The 19653-nt window shown below is 43.0% G+C and overlaps 2 protein-coding genes across 2 annotated transcripts in view; both read right to left on the bottom strand.

Annotated features, from left to right (window-relative positions):
• Nucleotides 1-19653, bottom strand: part of LOC145357150 (titin-like) — a 182327-nt gene that overhangs the window by 123519 nt on the left and 39155 nt on the right. The window contains exon 5 of the mRNA XM_080210307.1: nt 18723-19046. Coding sequence (XP_080066433.1) covers nt 18723-19046 — 324 coding nt within the window. The remainder of the gene's footprint in view (nt 1-18722; nt 19047-19653) is intronic.
• Nucleotides 5791-18383, bottom strand: LOC145357134 (uncharacterized). Its single transcript, XM_080210294.1, has 5 exons — nt 18377-18383; nt 16302-16380; nt 11274-11362; nt 9400-9452; nt 5791-6536 (listed from the first exon to the last, which is right to left on the bottom strand). Exons 1-5 carry the CDS (start codon nt 18381-18383, stop codon nt 6246-6248), a joined length of 519 nt encoding a protein of 172 aa, XP_080066420.1. The 3' UTR covers nt 5791-6245.

Here is a 19653-nt window from a genome sequence, read left to right as displayed (position 1 = left end):
TGTAGTCCCTCGAGCCTGCCCCGCCATTCAATAAGATCATGGCTGATCTGAAGCGGATCAGTTCCACTTCCCCGCTTTCTCCCCATGACCCTTAATTCCCCTGTCTATCAGAAACCTATCTACCCGTGACTTAAATATATTCAGCGAGGTAGCCTCCACCAGTTCAACAGGCTGAGAATTCCAGAGATTCACCACCCTTTGAGTGAAGAAGTTCCTCCTCAACTCTGATCCAAACTGCACCCCCCCTCTTATTTTGAGGCTGTGCCCTCTAGTCCTGCTATCCTTTCTAAGCAGGAGGAATCTCTCTACCTCTACCCTATCCATCCCCTTCATTATCTTATCTGTCTCTATAAGATCCCCCGTCAGCCTTCTAAACTCTAACGAGTACAGACCCAGTCTATTCAGTCTCTCTTCATAGGCTAACCCCCTCATCTCTGGTATCAGCCTAGTGAACCTTCTCTGTACTCCCTCCAAGGCCAATATATTCTTCCGCAAGTGCGGCGACCAAAACTGCACACAATACTCCAGCTGCAGCCTCACCAGTACCCTGTACGGTTGCAGCAAGACCTCCCTGCTTTTATATTCTATCCCCCTCGCTATAAAGGCCAACATTCCATTCGCCTTCATTGATTATCTGACTGTCCAGCTCTGGCTGTTACTCACCAGGCAGAGAGCAAACGAGGAGAATCAAAATCCACATTGTTCTGTTAGAGATCAGATCAGTGCTTTTCGTCAGTCACCCAGCTCCTGTGTCTCACGCTGAAATAAGACTTGAATATACATTGTAGAAGGGATTTGAAAGAGGAAGAAGACAGCAGGAAATTATGTCATGAAGGCTCAGTCATCCAGATGATGAAATCTGGTCCATAAGATCTTGAAATTCTGTTAGGCATATCTAATAAAAGAACTACACCAGCTTGCATTGAGGGAACAACTCGAGAGTCTAGTTTTGTTTATCTATCTGAGATTCATAGAGGCAAATATTCCCATTCTGCCTGTCACAGGAATTGTAGTGAACAAGGGTTGGACCATGGAAAGGTCTGTTGAATTTGGGTGGGATTTTCAAGTTTCAAGGTGAGCACAGTCAGAAAATCCTGTGCATTGTCTGAGAGAATTCATTTAGTCAGACATCTGGACATAAGAACATAAGAACATAAGATGGGAGAGATAATTGATATCTACTAATGTAGGCATAAACTGGGTGTTAAGGAAAATATGCAAGGATCACCTAGCATATTCAAACTTTTACACTGATTGGATGTTATAATTAAGCAGGTGTGCAGAGGCTGTGACTGGGTTTTAACATTTGTATCTCATGCATGATGTCACCTGAATCAATAACTGTGAGTGAACAGAGATAATTCCTAAAGAAATGCATACTTCTGGTTTGTATGTATTAATTACTTGTAATCAAACCTGGAAGAATATTTGTTTGTGCATTCAGGCCATCAACAGCAGAAGCAGGACTCAAACCTGGAGCTTCAGGCTCATTTCGCCACGTAAGTAATAGTCCTTCCTACCATTCTTCCTACCAAAGTGGACCACCTCACACTTGCCAACATTAAATTCCATTTGCCATTTCCTGGCCCATTCGCCCAGCCTATCTAGATCCTTCTGCAGACTCTCCACACCCTCCGCACAATTTGCCTTTCCCCCAATCTTGGTGTCATCAGCAAATTTCGACACCCTACACTCGGTTCCCTCCTCCAGATCATCTATATAAATGGTAAATAGCTGAGGCCCCAGCACCGACCCCTGGGGCACCCCACTAGTCACCAACCGCCAATCCGAATAGCACCCATTGACCCCCACTCTCTGCCTCCTATTTGACAACCAATCCTCTATCCACGCTAACACCCTACCCCCAACTCCATGTCCTCTGACCTTCTGCAGTAACCTCTTGTGAGGTACCTTATCAAACGCCTTCTGAAAATCCAGAAAGACCACATCCACCGGCTCTCCTCTATCCACCGCCCTAGACACATCCTCATAGAACTCCAGTAAATTTGTCAGACACGACTTCCCTTTAATGAAACCGTGTTGCGTCTGCCCTATCAAGCAATTCCCTTCAAGATGCCTCGCAATTTCCTCCTTAATGACGGATTCTAACATTTTACCTACCACAGACGTTAAACTAACCGGCCTGTAATTCCCCGCCTTTTGCCTGGCACCCTTCTTAAACAACGGCGTAACATTAGCCGTTTTCCAATCCTCCGGCACTTCCCCGGAATCCAGCGACGTCTGGAAAATAACCACCAAGGCATCCACTATCACCTCCGCCATTTCTTTCAGAACCCTCAGATGCATTCCATCCGGTCCTGGGGACTTGTCCACAATCAGCCCCTCCAGTCTGTTGCGCACCACCTCTCTAGTAACAGTAATGTCATTAAGACCCTCCAGTCCTACCACCTTTCCATCGCTAACACCCGGCAAATTATTCACGTCCTCCTCCGTGAAGACAGAAACAAAAAAGTTATTCAAGACCTTAGCCATATCCCCATCCCCTACCACTAGGTCCCCTTTCTCATCCGCTAAGGGACCAACGTTCACCCTAGCCAGCCTCTTCCTTTTTATATATTTATAAAAACTCTTGCTATCCTTTTTTATATTAAGCGCTAGCCCAGCTTCATAGCTTCTTCTACCCTCCTTTATCAACTTTTTTGTCAATCTTTGTTGACATTTAAACCTCTCCCAATCCTCTTCTCGCCCACTGCTCTTAGCTACTCTAAATTCCTCCGCTTTTAATTTAACACTTTCCTTCACCTCCTTCGTTATCCACGGCTTATTACCTCTCTTCCTACTGTCCTTTTTAACCATCGGAATAAATTTCTGCTGAGCACCAAGAAAGATCTCCTTAAAGATCCTCCACTGCTCCTCAGCAGACCTACCTTCCAACGCGCTCCCCCAGTCCACATTCGCCAATTCTTCTCTCATCCTACCATACTCCCCTCTAGTTTAGAAGAATGAGGGGAGATCTCATTGAGACGTATAAGATGATGAATGGGATGGATAGGATAGAGGTGGAAAGACTCTTCCCGCTCAAAAAAGACAGTAGGACTAGGGGGCACAGCCTCAAGATAAAGGGGGGGCGGTTCAGAACGGAGTTGAGGAGGAACTTCTTCACTCAAAGGGTGGTGAATCTCTGGAATTCTCTGCCCGTTGAAGTGGTGGAGGCTGCCTCGCTAAATATTTTTAAGAAGCGGGTTGATGGGTTTTTGATAAGAGAAGGGATTAAGGGTTATGGGGAGAGGGCGGGAAAGTGGAACTGAGCCACGACAGATCAGCCATGATCTTATTGAATGGCGGGGCAGGCTCGAAGGGCCAGATGGCCTACTTCTGCTCCTATTTCTTATGTTCTTATGTTCTTATGATATAGAGACTTTACCAACTGCAACACAACATTGTCTTTTGTGCCTTGACACATCTCCAAATATTTAAATATCTCTGCCATATAACCTGTAGGCTAGACTTAAACTAACATTACATATGAAATAGGAGCAGGAGTAGGCCATCTAGCCCTTCAAGCCTGCCCCACAATTCAATAAGATCAATGATGTAGAAGAATGGAGGAATATCATAAAATCCTGTCAAATTCAAACATGACTGAACAAGATAAATGCATGAAGGAATTTCCCAATGGTGGGGGTGTCCAGAACCAGGGATCAGAGTCCAAGGAATTGGGGTAAACCATTTAGGACAGGGGGTTAGCCAGCTTTATGTATTCATTACCACTACCTGAGCTCTTACTGTAGCTACTAATAAACAGCTGATTTAAAACCCCAAAACCTGGTCTGGCTACTTGAAGGGAACAAAGTCTCCAGCAAGACAAAGTTGAGCAAAAACAGCCCCGCAACAGTTTTATGAAAATAACTTAAATATAAAGTTTCATTGATAATTTGTTTTAATTAAAGCAACAATTCTGTCAGGGTGAGGAGATCTGATGTTGAGTAGAACAACCTTCGCTGCTCCATGTACCAGATCCACAAACAAATTTTGTGGCAGATTTTAGACAGAAAAGGACCTCAATTCACAGAGAAAATTCTCTGGGCAAAAGTAAATTGTGATTGAGTAACTGGGAGGCAGAATCAATTCCAATGTGAGGATATCTCTGCTCAACTCCCTGACATGGGGCTGTGTATTTCCCTAGATGTAGTTGGTGGTGAGTGAAGATGGAGAACGAAACTTTCTTCAACAATGAGTGCATTAAGCTGGCTAACCCCCCCCATCCTGAATGGTTTCCCCTGTTTCCTTAGACTCTGACCCCTGGTTCTGGACACCTCCACCATTGGGAAATTCCTTCATACATTTATCTTGTTCAGTCATGTTTGAATTTTATAGGATTTTATGACATTCCCCCCATTCTTCGAAACTCTAGCTATTAGAATCCAAACCAGTTCGGGCTTTCTTCAATTGTCAGTCCCGCCATCCCAGCAATCAGTCTGTTTAACCTTCACTGCACTCCATCCATAACAAGAACATTCTTCCTCAGATAAGAAGACTAAACCTGCACACAGTATTCCAGATATTGTTTCATCAAGGTCCTGTATAACAGCAGCAAGACATTCCTTTTCACAGTAACTTCATTGCAGTGTTAAAGTAAGCCTACTTGTGACTCTAATAAATGAACTTTAAATTGCTGCTCCTGTACTCGAATCCTCTTGCTATGAAAACCAACGCGGAAGAGAAGAAGGATTTGCAGATAGTGTGAGATGGAGAGGGGTGGGAGGAGACTCAGATACAGCATAAGACCAGCATTGAGCAGGTGGGCTGAATGGCCTATTCCTGCTGCAAATTCTCAGCAAATTCTCTATTATCCAATTTTGGAAATTTCCAATTATTCATGTTCATATTTATTATCCTTACCAGGTTATCATGCGGATGCTTGTCTCCTCGATGACATAGAATGCCAATTGAGACTGAAAATGACAATATAATTTCTGACTTGGTGACAGATTCCAGAATTTTCCAGCTGTTCATGTCCTGCCACCGCTGCCAGAGAGAATAGAGAATGTGGCTTCTGACCAATTTCCATTCACTGCAGCGGGACAGGAGAATCCCAGTTTCAAGCAAAGTTGAAGATTCTGCCCCAGAGACTCAACCCACTACAACACAAAACCTTCTTTTGCACCTTTACATGTCTCAAATATTTAAACATCTCTGCCGCATAAGTTGTAGACGAGAGTTAAACTAACATTGATTATCTGGCTGTCCAGCTCAGTCTGTTACTCACTGTAAGAAGTCTCACAACACCAGGTTAAAGTCCAACAGGTTTATTTGGAAGCAAAAGCTTTCAGAGCGTTCCTCCTTCTTCAGGTGAGTGAAGAGTTGTTACTCGTCATTATTCACAACTCTCCCTCCACTGTCCCCCTGGACTTCCTTCTCAGCAGAGGGAACACTCTGCTCCTCATGGTCATTATTAACAAGTATGTCATCCTGCTGCTGTGCCAAGTTACATCAGAGCACAGCAGACCACCACCATGTAGGGGACCCTCTGGGGACTAGACTGCAGGGACCCTCTGGGGACTGTATTGCAGGTCCCCTGTGGAGACTGTACTGCAGGGCCCCATTGGACCTGTCAAGGCAGCAGAAAGGCATCTTAACGATCCCCTTGCAATGTCCGATCATAGCCCATAGGTACTGTGAGCCTTGCCGTTGCGGCCCTGGTTCCTTCTTTGAAAAATGAGTAGCAATCTGTGCCTGCGTGACATCACGCTGGTGGGTGGGAAAATTCAATGAGGTTTGAAGATTTGACTTTAACCTCTCTAATGAAGTTATAATGCACTCAAATTGATGCAAATCTGGTTCTCACCCTCCCTGGGCATGGACCTGATCGTGGCATCGGAGAGGGTTCGGGAAGATTCTGATCTGAAATCTAACAGGTGCAAATCCCATTTTTGTCCTTTTGTGATATTTTGCGGACACAGTGGGATTTGCTCCCGAATCCAACACAGTGGCTAAATTGTACCTGTTATGTTATTGGTAGGCTGGGAATGTGGGGGTGATGGATATTGAGTGGGATAGAAAGCTCCATATTGGGACCACTGCTATTTCTCATTTATATCAATAACCAGAAGCTCATTGTTCACTGATTAAATACGACGATGATATCAAATAGGAAGCGGCAGTAAAACTGGAGGGAATAACTCAGAGAGTTCAGATAAATTGACAAAATAAGTTTATGGACAGTTCATAGCAGATGAAATTTAATTGCAAAGTAAGAAGGAATAATATTCATCACATGCTCTTCATGAATACTTTTCCGAATGAGTTATGTTAGTATATATTGCCATTTCAGATTCATCAAAGTTTGTGTGTTGTTCTTTGGGAGCTATCATTGAACGTTGACACATCCTCATTGTTAACCGAGTGCCTCGACCTCTGAACTCTTCAGGCTTTTGAATCTGCAGTTCTGCATATGTGACTCTATCCTCATTGTTAGTGAAGCGGACAGTTTGCTCGCTGTGTGTTTCTGCTGAGTTCCCTCGATTGTGCTTTACACTGGCATACACAATGTTCTCTTCTACAACTGCTAATTGCTGCAATATAGAAAATAAAGATCCAATTTATTTCTATTTATCTTGAATGGTGATTTGTGGAGAAATCGATTTCTAGATTATTGCAAATCAGTTCACAAGTGATCGCAACGTTCGATAATCTATCTCCAGCGGTGAAACACATCATTTGTCCCAACTCCACATAAACCTGTCCAGTTAATCTCATCAAAATAACATTCAAATCCTTTCCTTCCCATGTGCTTATCCAGCTTCTATTTGAATGTATTTCAGCTATTTGCCTCAACTGTTCCCTGTGGTGGAAAATTCCACATTCTGAACACCCTGGGTAAAGATGTTTCTCTTGAATTCGCTGTTGGATGAACCTTTTTTATTCACACATTGAATGTGGTCATCGCTGGCTGGGTCAACATTTGTTGCCCATCCATAATTGAGCTGAGAGACTTGCTCGGCCATTTCAGGGGGCATTTATGAGCAGATATAGGCCTGACCAAATATGGGCAGCAGATTTCCGAAGGGAAATGTCCCTAAAGGAATTAGTGGATGGGTTTTTACAGCAATTGACAATAATTTTGTGGTCCTCATGTAACTTTTAATTCCAGATTTTTATTGAGTTCTGCTGTGGTGGGATTTGAACTGAGGTCGCCAGAGAAATGATCCTGGATCTCTGGGTTCCTAGTCCAATGACAATACCATTACCCCACTGCTTCCATGTTATTAATAACTATCCACAATTTCTGGTCACTGCTTGCAAGTGGAAACATCTTTGTTATCTCTACCTGAACCTCAATCAGATCATTTATCAGAGAAGAGGCCCAGCTTGCTGAATCTAGCCTTAAATTTTAAGTTTTCCAAGGCAGAATGTGATATGGAATTTTGCTGCCATCCAGCAAAATTGTACCTCGCATTCTTGACAGACCAGATGAAACATTTGGGGTTTTAAATCAGCCTTCATTCATCCTTTAGCGAGGAGGTCTGCCTCCCACAAGATGGCGGTACTGATACATGGCATGCACCATTCTACCTTACATATAATTCTCATACACCAATCACACGGACACATTTGTTCAGAACTCACTGATATCCAATTACAGCGAATAGTTCTGATGACTTCATTTATATCAGGTGAATATAGTTAACCAGTTATAGCCTCTATATGCTTGTCTAATTATAATGATTAATTACTAACAAGGTGTGCCTACATGGTTACACCATCAAACATCCAGGCCTGCTGTTATGGCTTGTGATTATCAGAGTTCTTTTTCCTGTCTGTTGATCAGCTTGTGTGTGCTGCCCATCTGTAATTGTGGGAACTGCACTGAAACATCTTCACAGCAGCTTCCCAGTGAACTGTGCTGTAATTAATTCACAGGGAAACAGGACTGCATTCAATGATTCAAACCCCTTCAGAATGACAGCATCTTTCATATTACTATCTCACAGTAGAACCAGCATAGAATGTCCATATTTAATAGAAAGAAGTACATGTATTTGGAGCCTTCAATATAGTAAAATGACAAAGACCCATGGCAGCAGAATCAGGTACAAACTGAAACTAAACCAAGGAAGAAGATATGAGTGAAGGTGACCAAAATCTTCCAAAGGTTTAAGGCAAAGATATTTTACGGAATGCCTTAAAGAAATAATGAAGGGATGAATTAGTCAGAGAGAATTCCAGAGCTTTGGGATTAGATGGGTGAAGTTACAGCAAGGCCAATCTCTGATCACAGAACAGGTGGACTCATTGGCTTTTGTTAGTATTTTCTTATCCTCAATTTTTGTTCTGTTTTGTCAGTAATACTTGAGACTTTACAGGAATATACGAGAGCATCAACTGACAAATATCATCAAATCCAAAGTTGGGATGAAATAATTAACGAGGTCTCATTTCCAACGGTAAAGCCAAGGTCTGTCCCCCTTTGTGTCCATCCAATGAGATTAAAGATTGGAGCCAATCCAAGGTGTAGTTCAGTCAAACAGCATCAATACATTTAAGGCAAATCTACAGCAGCAAATGTGAGTGAAAGGAACGGAAGATTATGCTGTTCGGGTTGGATAAAGAGGGATGGGAGGAGGCTTGTGTTGAGCATCAAATCCAGCATGGACCAGTTGGCCTGAATGGCCTGTTTCAGTACTGTAAATTCTATATCATGATGTGGATATGCCGGCGTTGGACTGGGGTAAACACAGTAAAAAGTCTGACAACACCAGGTTTAAGAAAAGATGTCCTGAAGCATGGTACATTGGGGAGACCACGCAAACGCTACGACAACGGATGAATGAACATCGCTCGACAATCACCAGGCAAGACTGTTCCCTTCCTGTTGGTGAACACTTCAGTGGTCACGGGCATTCAGCCTCTGACCTTTGGGTAAGCGTTCTCCAAGGCGGCCTTCACGACACACGACAGCGCAGAGTCGTTGAGCAGAGACTGATAGCCAAGTTCCGCACACATGAGGACGGTCTCAACAGGGATCTTGGGTTCATGTCGCACTATCTGTAACCCCCGTGACTTGCCTGGGTTTGCAAAACCTCACTTACTGTACTGTCTGGAGACAATACACATCTCTTTAACCTGTGCTCAGTGCACCTTCCACTCACATTGTCGGCCACTTTAGGACTTGAACAGCAGGTTAGGTGTAAAGATTCGCATTCTAATCAGTAATCTGTAAACTGTCTATGCTTTATATGCTCTGTCTGAGGCCAGAACTCTCCATTCACCTGAAGGAGAGGGAAACTTCGAAAGCTTGTGAGTTTACTATCAAATAAATCGGTTGGACTTAAACCTGGTGTTGTCAGACTTTTTACTGTGTTTACCCAATTCTATATCATCCAGGTTTGAAAATTTCCTGACATTAATCAGAGAATTCATACTTAATCTCCTTACCTGATTGTCATTAAGATTATCACTGTCTCTTCCATGGCTTATGACATTTTTATCTGAAAAATGAAAATGTTAACTTTGAAAATGCTTTAATTGGAATGGTCGCTACCTTAGAATGTCTCAGGGTACATGAGCCCACATTGATTAGCATTTAAAGAAAGCCAAATGGGTTGTTATGTTTTGTTACAGATGGGTTTGTGAATAAATTGGGGAATTGGTGAGGCTACACCTGAAGTGCAGTTTGTAGGTTTTAGCTTTAGGTAGGACATACCCGCTCTCTATTCACTGCACTAATTCCCAAGAAGGAAATGAGGAAAGATTGAACAAATCAGATGTAATAACTCGAGGCAACTCAATGTGGTAAGACACAAACTAAAGGATTTATTGATTGAGATGAACTCTATACAATGAATGGTTTAATGGCACAATGATGCAGATCTACTCCTAACAATGTCCTGGATTCAACAATAGCCTCCATACCTCAGGGCTGCAGGCTCTCACTCTCGATAGGCTCCTGATAGGCTTGTGCATTTGCATTCTATTGGTTATGGCCCAGTCACATGGCCCCTGAAGGATTGTGCAATGAAGGGACAATGGGACCACACCAAGCCGATATTCTCTGCTGTTCAGCCAGATGTGAGATGATCTCGTTGAAAAAAAATCTTAATAGACTTCACAGGGCAGATATGGAAGAAATTGCTTCCAGTGACTGGAGAATCTGGAACACAGATTCCATAAGACCACAACAGCATAAGACATAAGAGCAGAATTAGTGCATTCAGCCCATCGAGTCTGCTCCACCATTCAATCATGCCTGATAAGTTTCTCAACCCCATTTTCTTGCCTTTTCCCAAAACCTATCATCCCTTCACCACTCATGAATCTATCCATCTCTGCCTTAAATCTAGCACAGACCCAGAGCACAGTGTGAGCCCTTTTACTGAGATTGGATGAGATTACAGAAGATTCTATATCTTTGGAATTCTCTATCGCAGAGAGCCATGAATGCCCCACCATTGAGTGCATTCACATCCAACAGGTTCATTTGGTAGCACAAGCCATAAACACATCTCTTTAACCTGTGCTTAACCACCCTCTCTCCACTCACACTTTCTGTACTTCTAAGACTTGATTACCTGCAAAGACTCGCATTCCAACCATTATCTTGTAAGTTGAGTTTGTATCTACATATGCCCTATTTGTGAACAGAACTTCCACTCACCCGATGAAGGGGCAGTGATCTGAAAGCTTGTGGCTTGTGCTACCAAATAAACCTGTTGGACTTTAACCTTGTGTTTTGAGATTTCTTACTGTACATTCAAGTCAGGCATCAATAGATTTTTGGGAGCCTGGGGTACTAGGCTCTCATACTAAAAGATCACGGAATGATTTCCCTCACATAGCGAAGCAAAGAAATGACTCGGGGCAGAAATTTCCTGTCCCGTCCACTTTGTGAATCAAAACAGATGGGACAGAGAATTTGGCAGACCGTTTAAAAGGTCCATTGATCTGGGATGGGAATTTCCAATCTTGATGAGTACATGACCAAAAACTCCCGCCCTTGGTTGTAAACACGTCTACATGCCCCTATTGAATGGCACAGCAGACTAGATGGGCTGAATGGCCCACTCCTGTTCCTATTGCTTATTGTCTTATGGTCTCTATCATTCTAAACCCATGTTGAGTTTCACTTGCTCAAGAGTTCACAGGGTTATTTGTTGCCTCTGAACAACAGTAACAACTTCAATATTCTTCCATGTTGAAATCATCTATATTGGATTGTGCAGGGTACCAGAATAAGAGATGTTTGTTGATTACAGCAAATTAGGTTCTCTTTATATTCTTCAGAAAATGATTCTGGAGAAACAGAAACTCACCCTTGTCAATTCGCCTTCGGTACAAAAGTAGAGAAACAGCAAACACCACAAGAATGGCCCCCAGCCTCCCGAGCACAATGTAAACCAGACTGTGACACAGAGAATAGGAAATGAGCAGTGTTGGACTTTACAATCATAGAAAGTTTACAGCACAGAAAGTGACCACTTGATCCATTGTCGCTGTTGTGTCTAAAAACCAGCCCCCCCAGTGTGTAATCCCACTCTCCAGCATTTTGTACATTGCCCCGCAGATTACCCAGACAAATGAGTTGAGTGTTCTGCTTCTACCATGTTTTCAGAAAACTGCAGCCCTCTGGGTGAGAACGTTTTTCCTCATCTCTCCAATTTCTTTAAATTTATGCTCCCGAGTTCACTGACCTCTCTGCAAAAGTAAACTGGTCCTTCCTGTCCACTCTATCCAGGCCCTTACAATGCTGCACATCTCAATCAATTCTCCCCTAAACCAAGCTGAACAACCCCAGCCTACCAAATTTTTCTTCTTGGCTGCAATTTTCCAGTCCTGGCAACATCCCTGTAAGTCTCCTTTCTGATACATTCTTTCTGTCATGAGGTGACCAGAACTTCACACAAGGTTGAGTGTGGTGGAAATAATCTTTTGAGGTGTGTCTATTTCAATGCCAGGAGTATTGTGGGGAAGGCAGATGAGTTGATATTCCATTGATACGTGGAAATGTGACATTAGTGAAACTCGGCTGCAGGAGAGGCAAGACTGGCAGCTCAATGTTCCAGGGTTCCAATTTTTCAGGCGTGATAGAGGCAGAGAGATAAAAGGTGGGGGGTGACATTGTTGGTCAGGGAAAATGTTACAGCGGTAGTCCGGCTGGATAGATTAGGGAGCTTGACTACAGAGGCCCTATGGGTGGAGCTGAGAAACAGGAAAGGTTTGACCACATTAATGGGGTTGTATTATAGACCACCTAATAGAGAGAATTGGAGGAGCAAATCAGCAGAGAGATGGTTGACAACTGCAAGAAACACAAAGCTGTGGTGCTGGGGGATTTTAATTTTCCACATATAGATTGGGACTCGCATTCTGTTAAAGGTTTAGAAGGGGTAGAGTTTGTAAAATGTGTTCAGGAGAATTTTCTACATCAGTATATAGAGGTGCCAACTAGAGAGGATGCGATATTGGATCTCCGATTGGTAAATGAGTCAGGACAGGTGATGGATGTGAGTGTGAGGGAACACTTTGGATCCAATGATCATAATGCCATTAGTTTCAACCTGATCATGGATAAGGATAGATCTGGTCCTCGGATTGAAGTTCTGAACTGGAAAAAGGCCAAATTTGATGAAATGAGAAGGGATCTGGGAAGTGTGGATTGGCACAGGCTGTTCTCTGGTAAGGATGTAAATGGAAAGTGGAAGGCCTTCAAAGGAGGAATTTTGAGAGTGCAGAGTTTATATGTTCCTGTCAGGATTAAAGGCAAAGTGAGTAGGAATAAGGAACCTTGGTTCTCGAGGGAGATTGTAACACTGATTAAGAGGAAGAGAGAGTTATATGAAATGTACAGGCAGCAAAGAACAGATCAGATGCTCGAGGAGTATAAAAAGTGCAAGAAGCTACTTAAGAGGGAAATCAGGAGGGCTAAAAGAAGACATGAGGTTGCTTTGGCAGACAGAGTAAAGGAAAATCCAAAGAGCTTCTAGAGGTATGTAAGGAGCAAAAGGATAGTGAGGGATAAAATTGGTCCTCTTGAAGACCAGTGGTAGACTGTGAATGGAACCAAAAGAGATGGGGGAGATACTAAATGGTTTTTTGCATCCTTATTTACTGAGGAAACAGGTATGGTGTCTACAGAAATAGGGCAAACAGGTAGGGAGGTCATGGAACCTTTACAGATTAAAGAGGAGGAGGTGCTGGCTGTCTTGAGGCAACTCAGAGTGAATAAATCCCCAGGACCAGACAGGGTATTCCCACGGACCTTGAGGGAAGCCAATAGTGAAATTGCAGAGGTCCTGGCAGACATATTTAAAATGTCAGTATTCACAGGGGAGGTTCCGGATGATTGGAGGGTGGCTCATGTTATTCCGTTGTTTAAAAAAGGTTCCAAAATAAATCAGGGAAATTATAGGCCAGTAAGTTTGACGTTGGTCGTGGACAAGTTATTGGAAGGTATGATGAGGGATAGGATCCACAAGTATTTGGATAAACAGGGACTTTTAGGGAGAGTCAACATGGCTTTGTGCGTGGTAGGTCATGTTTGACCAATCGATTAAATTTTTTTGAGGAGGTGACCAGGAAAGTGGATGAAGGGAAGGTGGTGGATGTTGTCTACCTGGATTTTAGCAAGGCCTTTGACAAGGTCCCTCATGGGAGGTTAGTTAGGAAGGTTCAGTCGCTAGGTATACATGGGGAGGTAGTAAATTGGATTAGACACTGGTTCAATGGAAGATGCCGTAGAGTGGTTGTGGAGGATTGCTTCTCTGAGTGGAGGCCTGTGACTAGTGGTGTGCCACAGGGATCGGTGTTGGGTCCATTGTTGTTTGTCATCTATAGCAATGGTCTGGATGATAATGTGGTAAATTGGATCAGCAAATTTGCTGATGATACAAAGATTGGAGTTGTAGTGGACAGTGAGGAAGGTTTTCAAAGCTTGCAGAGGGAATTGGACCAACTAGAAAAATGGGCTGAAAAATAGCAAATGGAATTTAACGCAGACAAATGTGAGGTATTGCACTTTGGAAGGACATACAGGGTAAATGGTAGGACTCTGAAGAGTGCACTTGAACTGAGGGATCTGGGAATACAGGTACAGAATTCCCTAAAAGTGATGTCACAGGTGGATAGGGTCGTAAAGAGTGCTTTTGGTACATTGGCCTTTATAAATCAGAGTATCGAGTGTAAAAGTTGGAGTGTTATGAAAAGGTTATATAAGGCACTGGTGAGGCCGAATTTAGAGTATTGTGTACAGTTTTGGTCACCTAGTTACAGGAAGGATGTAAATAAGGTTGAAAGAGTGCAGAGAAGGTTCACGAGGATGTTGTCGGGATTTGAGAAGCTGAGTTACAGAGAGAGATTGAATGGGTTAGGACTTTATTCCCTGAAGCGTAGAAGAATGAGGGGAGATTTGATAGAGGTGTATAAGATTTTTATGGGTATAGACAGAGTGAATTCAAGCAGGCTTTTCCACTGAGGCTAGGGGAGAAAAAAAACAGAGGGCATGGGTTAAGGGTGAAAGGAGAAAAGTTTAAAGGGAATATTAGTGGGGGGGGGCTTCTTCACGCAGAGAGTGGTGGGAGTGTGGAATGGGCTGCCGGATAAAATGATAAATGTGGGGTCACTTTTAACATTTAAGAAAAACTTGGATGGGTTCATGCATGAGAGGGGTGTGGAAGGAATATGGTCCAAGTGCAGGTCAGTGGGACTAGGCAAAAAATGGTTCAGCACAGACAAGAAGGGCCAAAAGGCCTGTTTCTGAGCTGTAATTTTCTATGGTTCGATACTCAAGTTGTAGCCTAACGAATATTCTATATAGTTCCAGCGTAACCTTTCTGATCTTATATTCCGTACCTTAGCTAATAAATGAAAGGATTCCATGTGCCTGCTTTACCACCTTATCGACCTGCCCTGCTACCTTCTGGGATCTGTGGACAGTCACTCCAAGGATTCTCACTTGCTTTACATCTCTCAGAATCCTCCCATTTATTGTCTAACCATTTGTTTTTTTGACCTGCTCAAATGCATCACCTCACACTTCCCTGAGTTGAATTCCATTTGCCACTTTTCTGCATATTTATATTTTTCATCGATATCTTCCTGCAGCTGATAGCAATCCTCCTCGCTATCAGCCCACATGGGTAATTTTCATGTTAATTCTCCCTACATTACACTAAATCATTAATATATGCCGGAAAACGCAGGGGACCTAGCACTGAGCCTTGGAAACAGCCTTCCAGTCACAAAAAGAGCCATCAACAATCATCCTTAGTTTCCTGCCATAATTGATTCTAGGCCATTTGTTTAAGGAAGTGGGTCATCTGCAGATGACCCAACATGTTGACCTCTGTGGGAATAGCCTAGGACACTGGAACTTCCAATGGACAATTCTAGCGTTCCCTGGGTCCCTCTGTGAAAACATTCAGCTCTGGGTGAGAGTCAGACACTTCAAACAATTCACTGGGGCTTACCTGGATAATTACCCAGGAAAAGGGTCATGGGTGGGGAGGGGACTCATAATGTTAAAATGGCGGTGCGGGCTCGTTGGGCCGAAGGGCCTGTTCCCGGGCTGTGTTGTTCTTTGTTCTAAATGTTCGACTGAAAGAATCAAGTTTAATTCCTGGGTAATCACAGAACTGACCCCAAATAATCACACTGACCCTCTGACCTCTCCCAATCCTCTGATGGACCACTTGCCACGCTGACTATCACCCCACACACCCAACAATCCCATCTGATCTTCAGACTAAGCCACAACCGTAGCCAATTAGATTATTCTCTCTGACTAACCTTTGCACCCACCACTTGATTACCTAATGTCTGAATCTGATTAGCCCCCAAACCAGGCTACCCCTGCCAACCTGACACAATTACCACACTATTCATCGACCACCTCATCAACCTACTACCTCACCCAACTGCCACCCTCTCAATCTACCACCTCACCTATCTGTAACCCCACCCATCTCACATACTTATGACCTCGCTCACCTGTCTTCTCACCCACCTACCACCCTTGCCTCCAACTACCAACATATCGATACACCTGTCTCCCTATCCATCTCTCACCCTACCCACGTGTGTTTCTATGAGTTGCAATGAAGTTCTCTGAGGGGCACTGCACTCCACAGTTCTGGAGAATTTGGACTCAGAAAATCAGACAAGAAATGTGGAGCTGAGTCGAGGATGGAAAGCATTGAGTGGAATGGCAATCCAACAATGACTGCTGCTCTGTGACTGACCCAGGACAATAAATAATATCCATCCTTGTGCCTAAGTTGTTAGAGAGGATTTAATCACTCACACAGAATCCATATCATTTAAACATTAAAATAAAAACAGCGTACCTTTCAGCAAGTTTGGAGTGTGGAATTGAGGAATGTGTTGGTGATACTGTTGAAACGTCACAAGAATTTTTAGGTCCGACTGAAACAAGGGAACAACATTCAGATCAGTCTCATTTTCATTGTCATTAAATGAGAGTCACATTGTTAAGTGGCATCTCGACCTGAGGGAGAACCTCGTTGAGGGAGTATCTCATCTTGGGATGTGGGTGTCACTGTTTAGGCCAGCAATTATTGCCCATCCCTAATTGCCCTTGACATGGTGGTCATGAGATGCCCCTTGAACTGCTGCAGTCCTTGTGGTGTAGGTACATCCACAGTGCTGTGAGGGACGGAGCACCCATCACATCTATGCCACTCAAAGCCAAACCACCTGACTATTCTAATCCCATTTTCCAACGCGTGGCCCATAGCTTTGTGTGCCTTGGCATCACGAGTGCACATCTAAAAAGTTCTTAATTGTTATGACGGTCTGTAAGACACCAGGAAAATTTGCCTATTCCTCCTGGAAGAGGACCAGGCAATCATTTACATTTAACTCAAAGGATGTATGGGTCAGCAGTTCAACTAGACAATAGTACAGCCAACAGCAGAGCACAATCTCCGTGCTGTACAGTGATATCAACACCTTTCTCGGAAGGAGAATTTGAACTCACAACCCTTTGGTTTCAGAAATCAGGCTGCTACCAACTGAGCCTCTTCTGACACTGACATATTTGAATATTAGACATTCAATCAGGATAAATTCTTCATTAATTCCGAACTGTGGTTAGCGTTTATGTTAATACTGGATAATTCATGAAATTCTGACATTTTGAGCAGCATTTTGTGATGATAGAATTTTAGGGCAAAGAAGGAAATTTGGTCCATTGCTCTTCCTCGCGATGAAAGAATTTGCCATTCAGAATCATAGAATCCATGCAGTGCACAAGGAGGCCATTTGGCCCATTGAGTCTACAGTGACACTCTCATCGTCGTGTCTTTCCCCAAATCCTCTTCAATATCTGCTCCTTTTTTGCTTCCATTGTAAAAGCTATTATTGATCCTAGTTCTAACACAATCCATATGTTAATAATCACTTGCTTCAATAAAATTCTCCAAACTTCTCCTGCTGTCCTTGTTGTGATGATCTTAATGTATTCTCTCCAGTATTTACTCCTTATTACTGGGAATAATTAGTCTCAATTTAACTAATCAAAGCCTCAAGTAATTTTGAATAGATCGAGCAGATCATTTCCTTCTATTCTAATGATTCTCTGCCAGTGATAGCTGTTGGTAGCACTCTTGTGCCTGCAACCACAAGGTTCTGTGTTCAATCCCCACTCTAGAACTCAAAAATCAAAGCTGACACTCCTGTGCAGTACTGAGGACGTGTTGCACTGTTGGAGGTGCTGCCTTTCGGATGGGATGTTGAACTGAGTCCCCAATCTGCCTGCTTTGGTGACACAATGGTTAGCACTGCTGCCTCACAGCGCCAGTGACCCTGATTCAATTCTGGCCTTGGGTGACTGTCTGTGTGGAGTTTGCACATTCTCCCCATGTTTGTGTGGGTTTCCTCTGGGTGCTCCGATTTCCTCCCACAGTCCAAGGAAATGCAGGTTAGGTGGATTGGCCAAGCTAAATTGCCCCTTAGTTTCAGGGGAATTGCTGGGATTAATGCATGGGGTTATGGGGATAAGGCCTGGGTGCGATTGTCGTTGGCAGAGACTCGATGGGCCGAATACTCTCCTTCTGCACTTTAGGATTCTATAGATTCTATGGATCTATGGATGTATAAGATCTATGGCACTCGATCTCACGAAGAAATACAGGAGCATTATTCCAAATCACCCGGCAATATTTATCCCTCAATCAAAAACAGGTTCTCAGTTCATTATTTTGAGTTTGCTGTATGCAAATTGGCTGCTGTGTTTCCTGCCTCACAACAGTGACAATGCTTCAAAAAACATTTCATTGGTTGTAAAGTGCTTTGAGAATTCAAGTGACTGAAAATAAATGTGAGACATTCTTTCATTTTGTAAGTGAAACCTCATAAGATGTGATCATTTCGCATCAAATCTTTAACTCTCTATCCTTACCATTCATCCTAAAGCAAGAGACATCAGCTAAAGATTGTTTTTCACAATTTGATCTCCAAGAAATGGGAATCTGAATGGTTAATGGAGATTTTATCAATCAAGTTCGATTTAATTTTATTGGGATTACTGTGAGGTTTACACATGTTTGTGGAATATTTTATGATCCTGACATTTTCAATCAGTATTTTAATCAGTAACTTTGTTCCGAGTGGTTGAGGGACAAAGCAGAGTGAATTTTGTCATTGTAGTCATTCAGAAAGACTTTAGGAAATAAAGCAGCAACCAGCTTATTTAAACATCAATTAATATTTCAGTGACCACATTATTTATTGACACTATCACTCACCAACGCTGTTGATCTGTGTCACATAATTGCAATTCTCCCCTGATCTGTGGATCACTGACACATTAACCATTTCACTGGATTTGTCTCCCTTGTTATTTGAGGCTGTGCAGTAATATTGATGATGTTGCTGTGTGAAGGATTGACAATGTAGATCCAGTTTATTGGTGTCAGAGATCTTTGAATCTTCAGACGGGGTCTTTTCATACCATGTGTACTGAATGGGAAGTGATCCCTGGGCAGACTCACAGGAGACGGACACTGAGCCCCCAGAACATGAGGCATTTAGTGGTGATAAAAATCTAAGTTCAGGAGCAGACACGGGTTCTGTGAAAAGGAAGAAACATTTCGATACTGATTGAATGTTAAAAATTAAAACATTTCTGAAAGAAAGCCCTAAAACAGGGCATAAAACAGGTGGATAGGGTCGTAAAGAGTGCTTTTGATACATTGGCCTTTATAAATCGGAGTATCGAGTATAAGAGTTAGACTGTTATGGTAAGGTTATATAAGGCATTGGTGAGGCCGAATTTAGAGTATTGTGTACTGTTTTGATCACCTAGTTACAGGAAGGATGTAAATAAGGTTGAGAGAGTGCAGAGAAGGTTCACAAGGATGTTGCCAGGACTTGAGAAGCTGAGTTACAGAGAGAGATTGAATAGGTTAGGACTTTGTTCCCCGGAGTGTAGACGAATGAGGGGAGATTTGATAGAGGTGTATAAGATTTTGATGGGTATAGATAGAGTGAATGCAATTCGGCTTTCTTCACTGAGGCGAGGGGAGAAAAAAACCAGAGGGCATGGGTTAAGGGTGAAAGGGGAAAAGTTTAAAGGGAATATTAAGGGGGGGCTTTTTCACGCAGAGAGTGGTGGGAGTGTGGAATGAGCTGCTGGATAAAGTGGTAAATGCGGGGTAACTTTTAACATTTAATAAA

The sequence above is a fragment of the Carcharhinus amblyrhynchos genome, chromosome 22, assembly GCF_965287045.1.
Source record: "Carcharhinus amblyrhynchos chromosome 22, sCarAmb.v2.hapA, whole genome shotgun sequence".
Taxonomy (NCBI): Eukaryota; Metazoa; Chordata; class Chondrichthyes; order Carcharhiniformes; family Carcharhinidae; genus Carcharhinus; species Carcharhinus amblyrhynchos.
The sequence above is the reverse complement of the archived record's forward strand: the minus strand, read 5'-3'. Positions and strand labels throughout refer to the sequence as shown.

Excerpts from the sequence above, each read along its gene's own strand:
- LOC145357134 (XM_080210294.1), bottom strand. Across the intron at positions 11,363-16,301 it reads CACTCCAAACTTGCTGAAAG|TCTGGTTTACATTGTGCTCG; the intron begins GTACGCTGTTTT and ends TCTGTGTCACAG. Across the intron at positions 9,453-11,273 it reads CCGAAGGCGAATTGACAAGG|ATAAAAATGTCATAAGCCAT; the intron begins GTGAGTTTCTGT and ends TTCATTTTTCAG.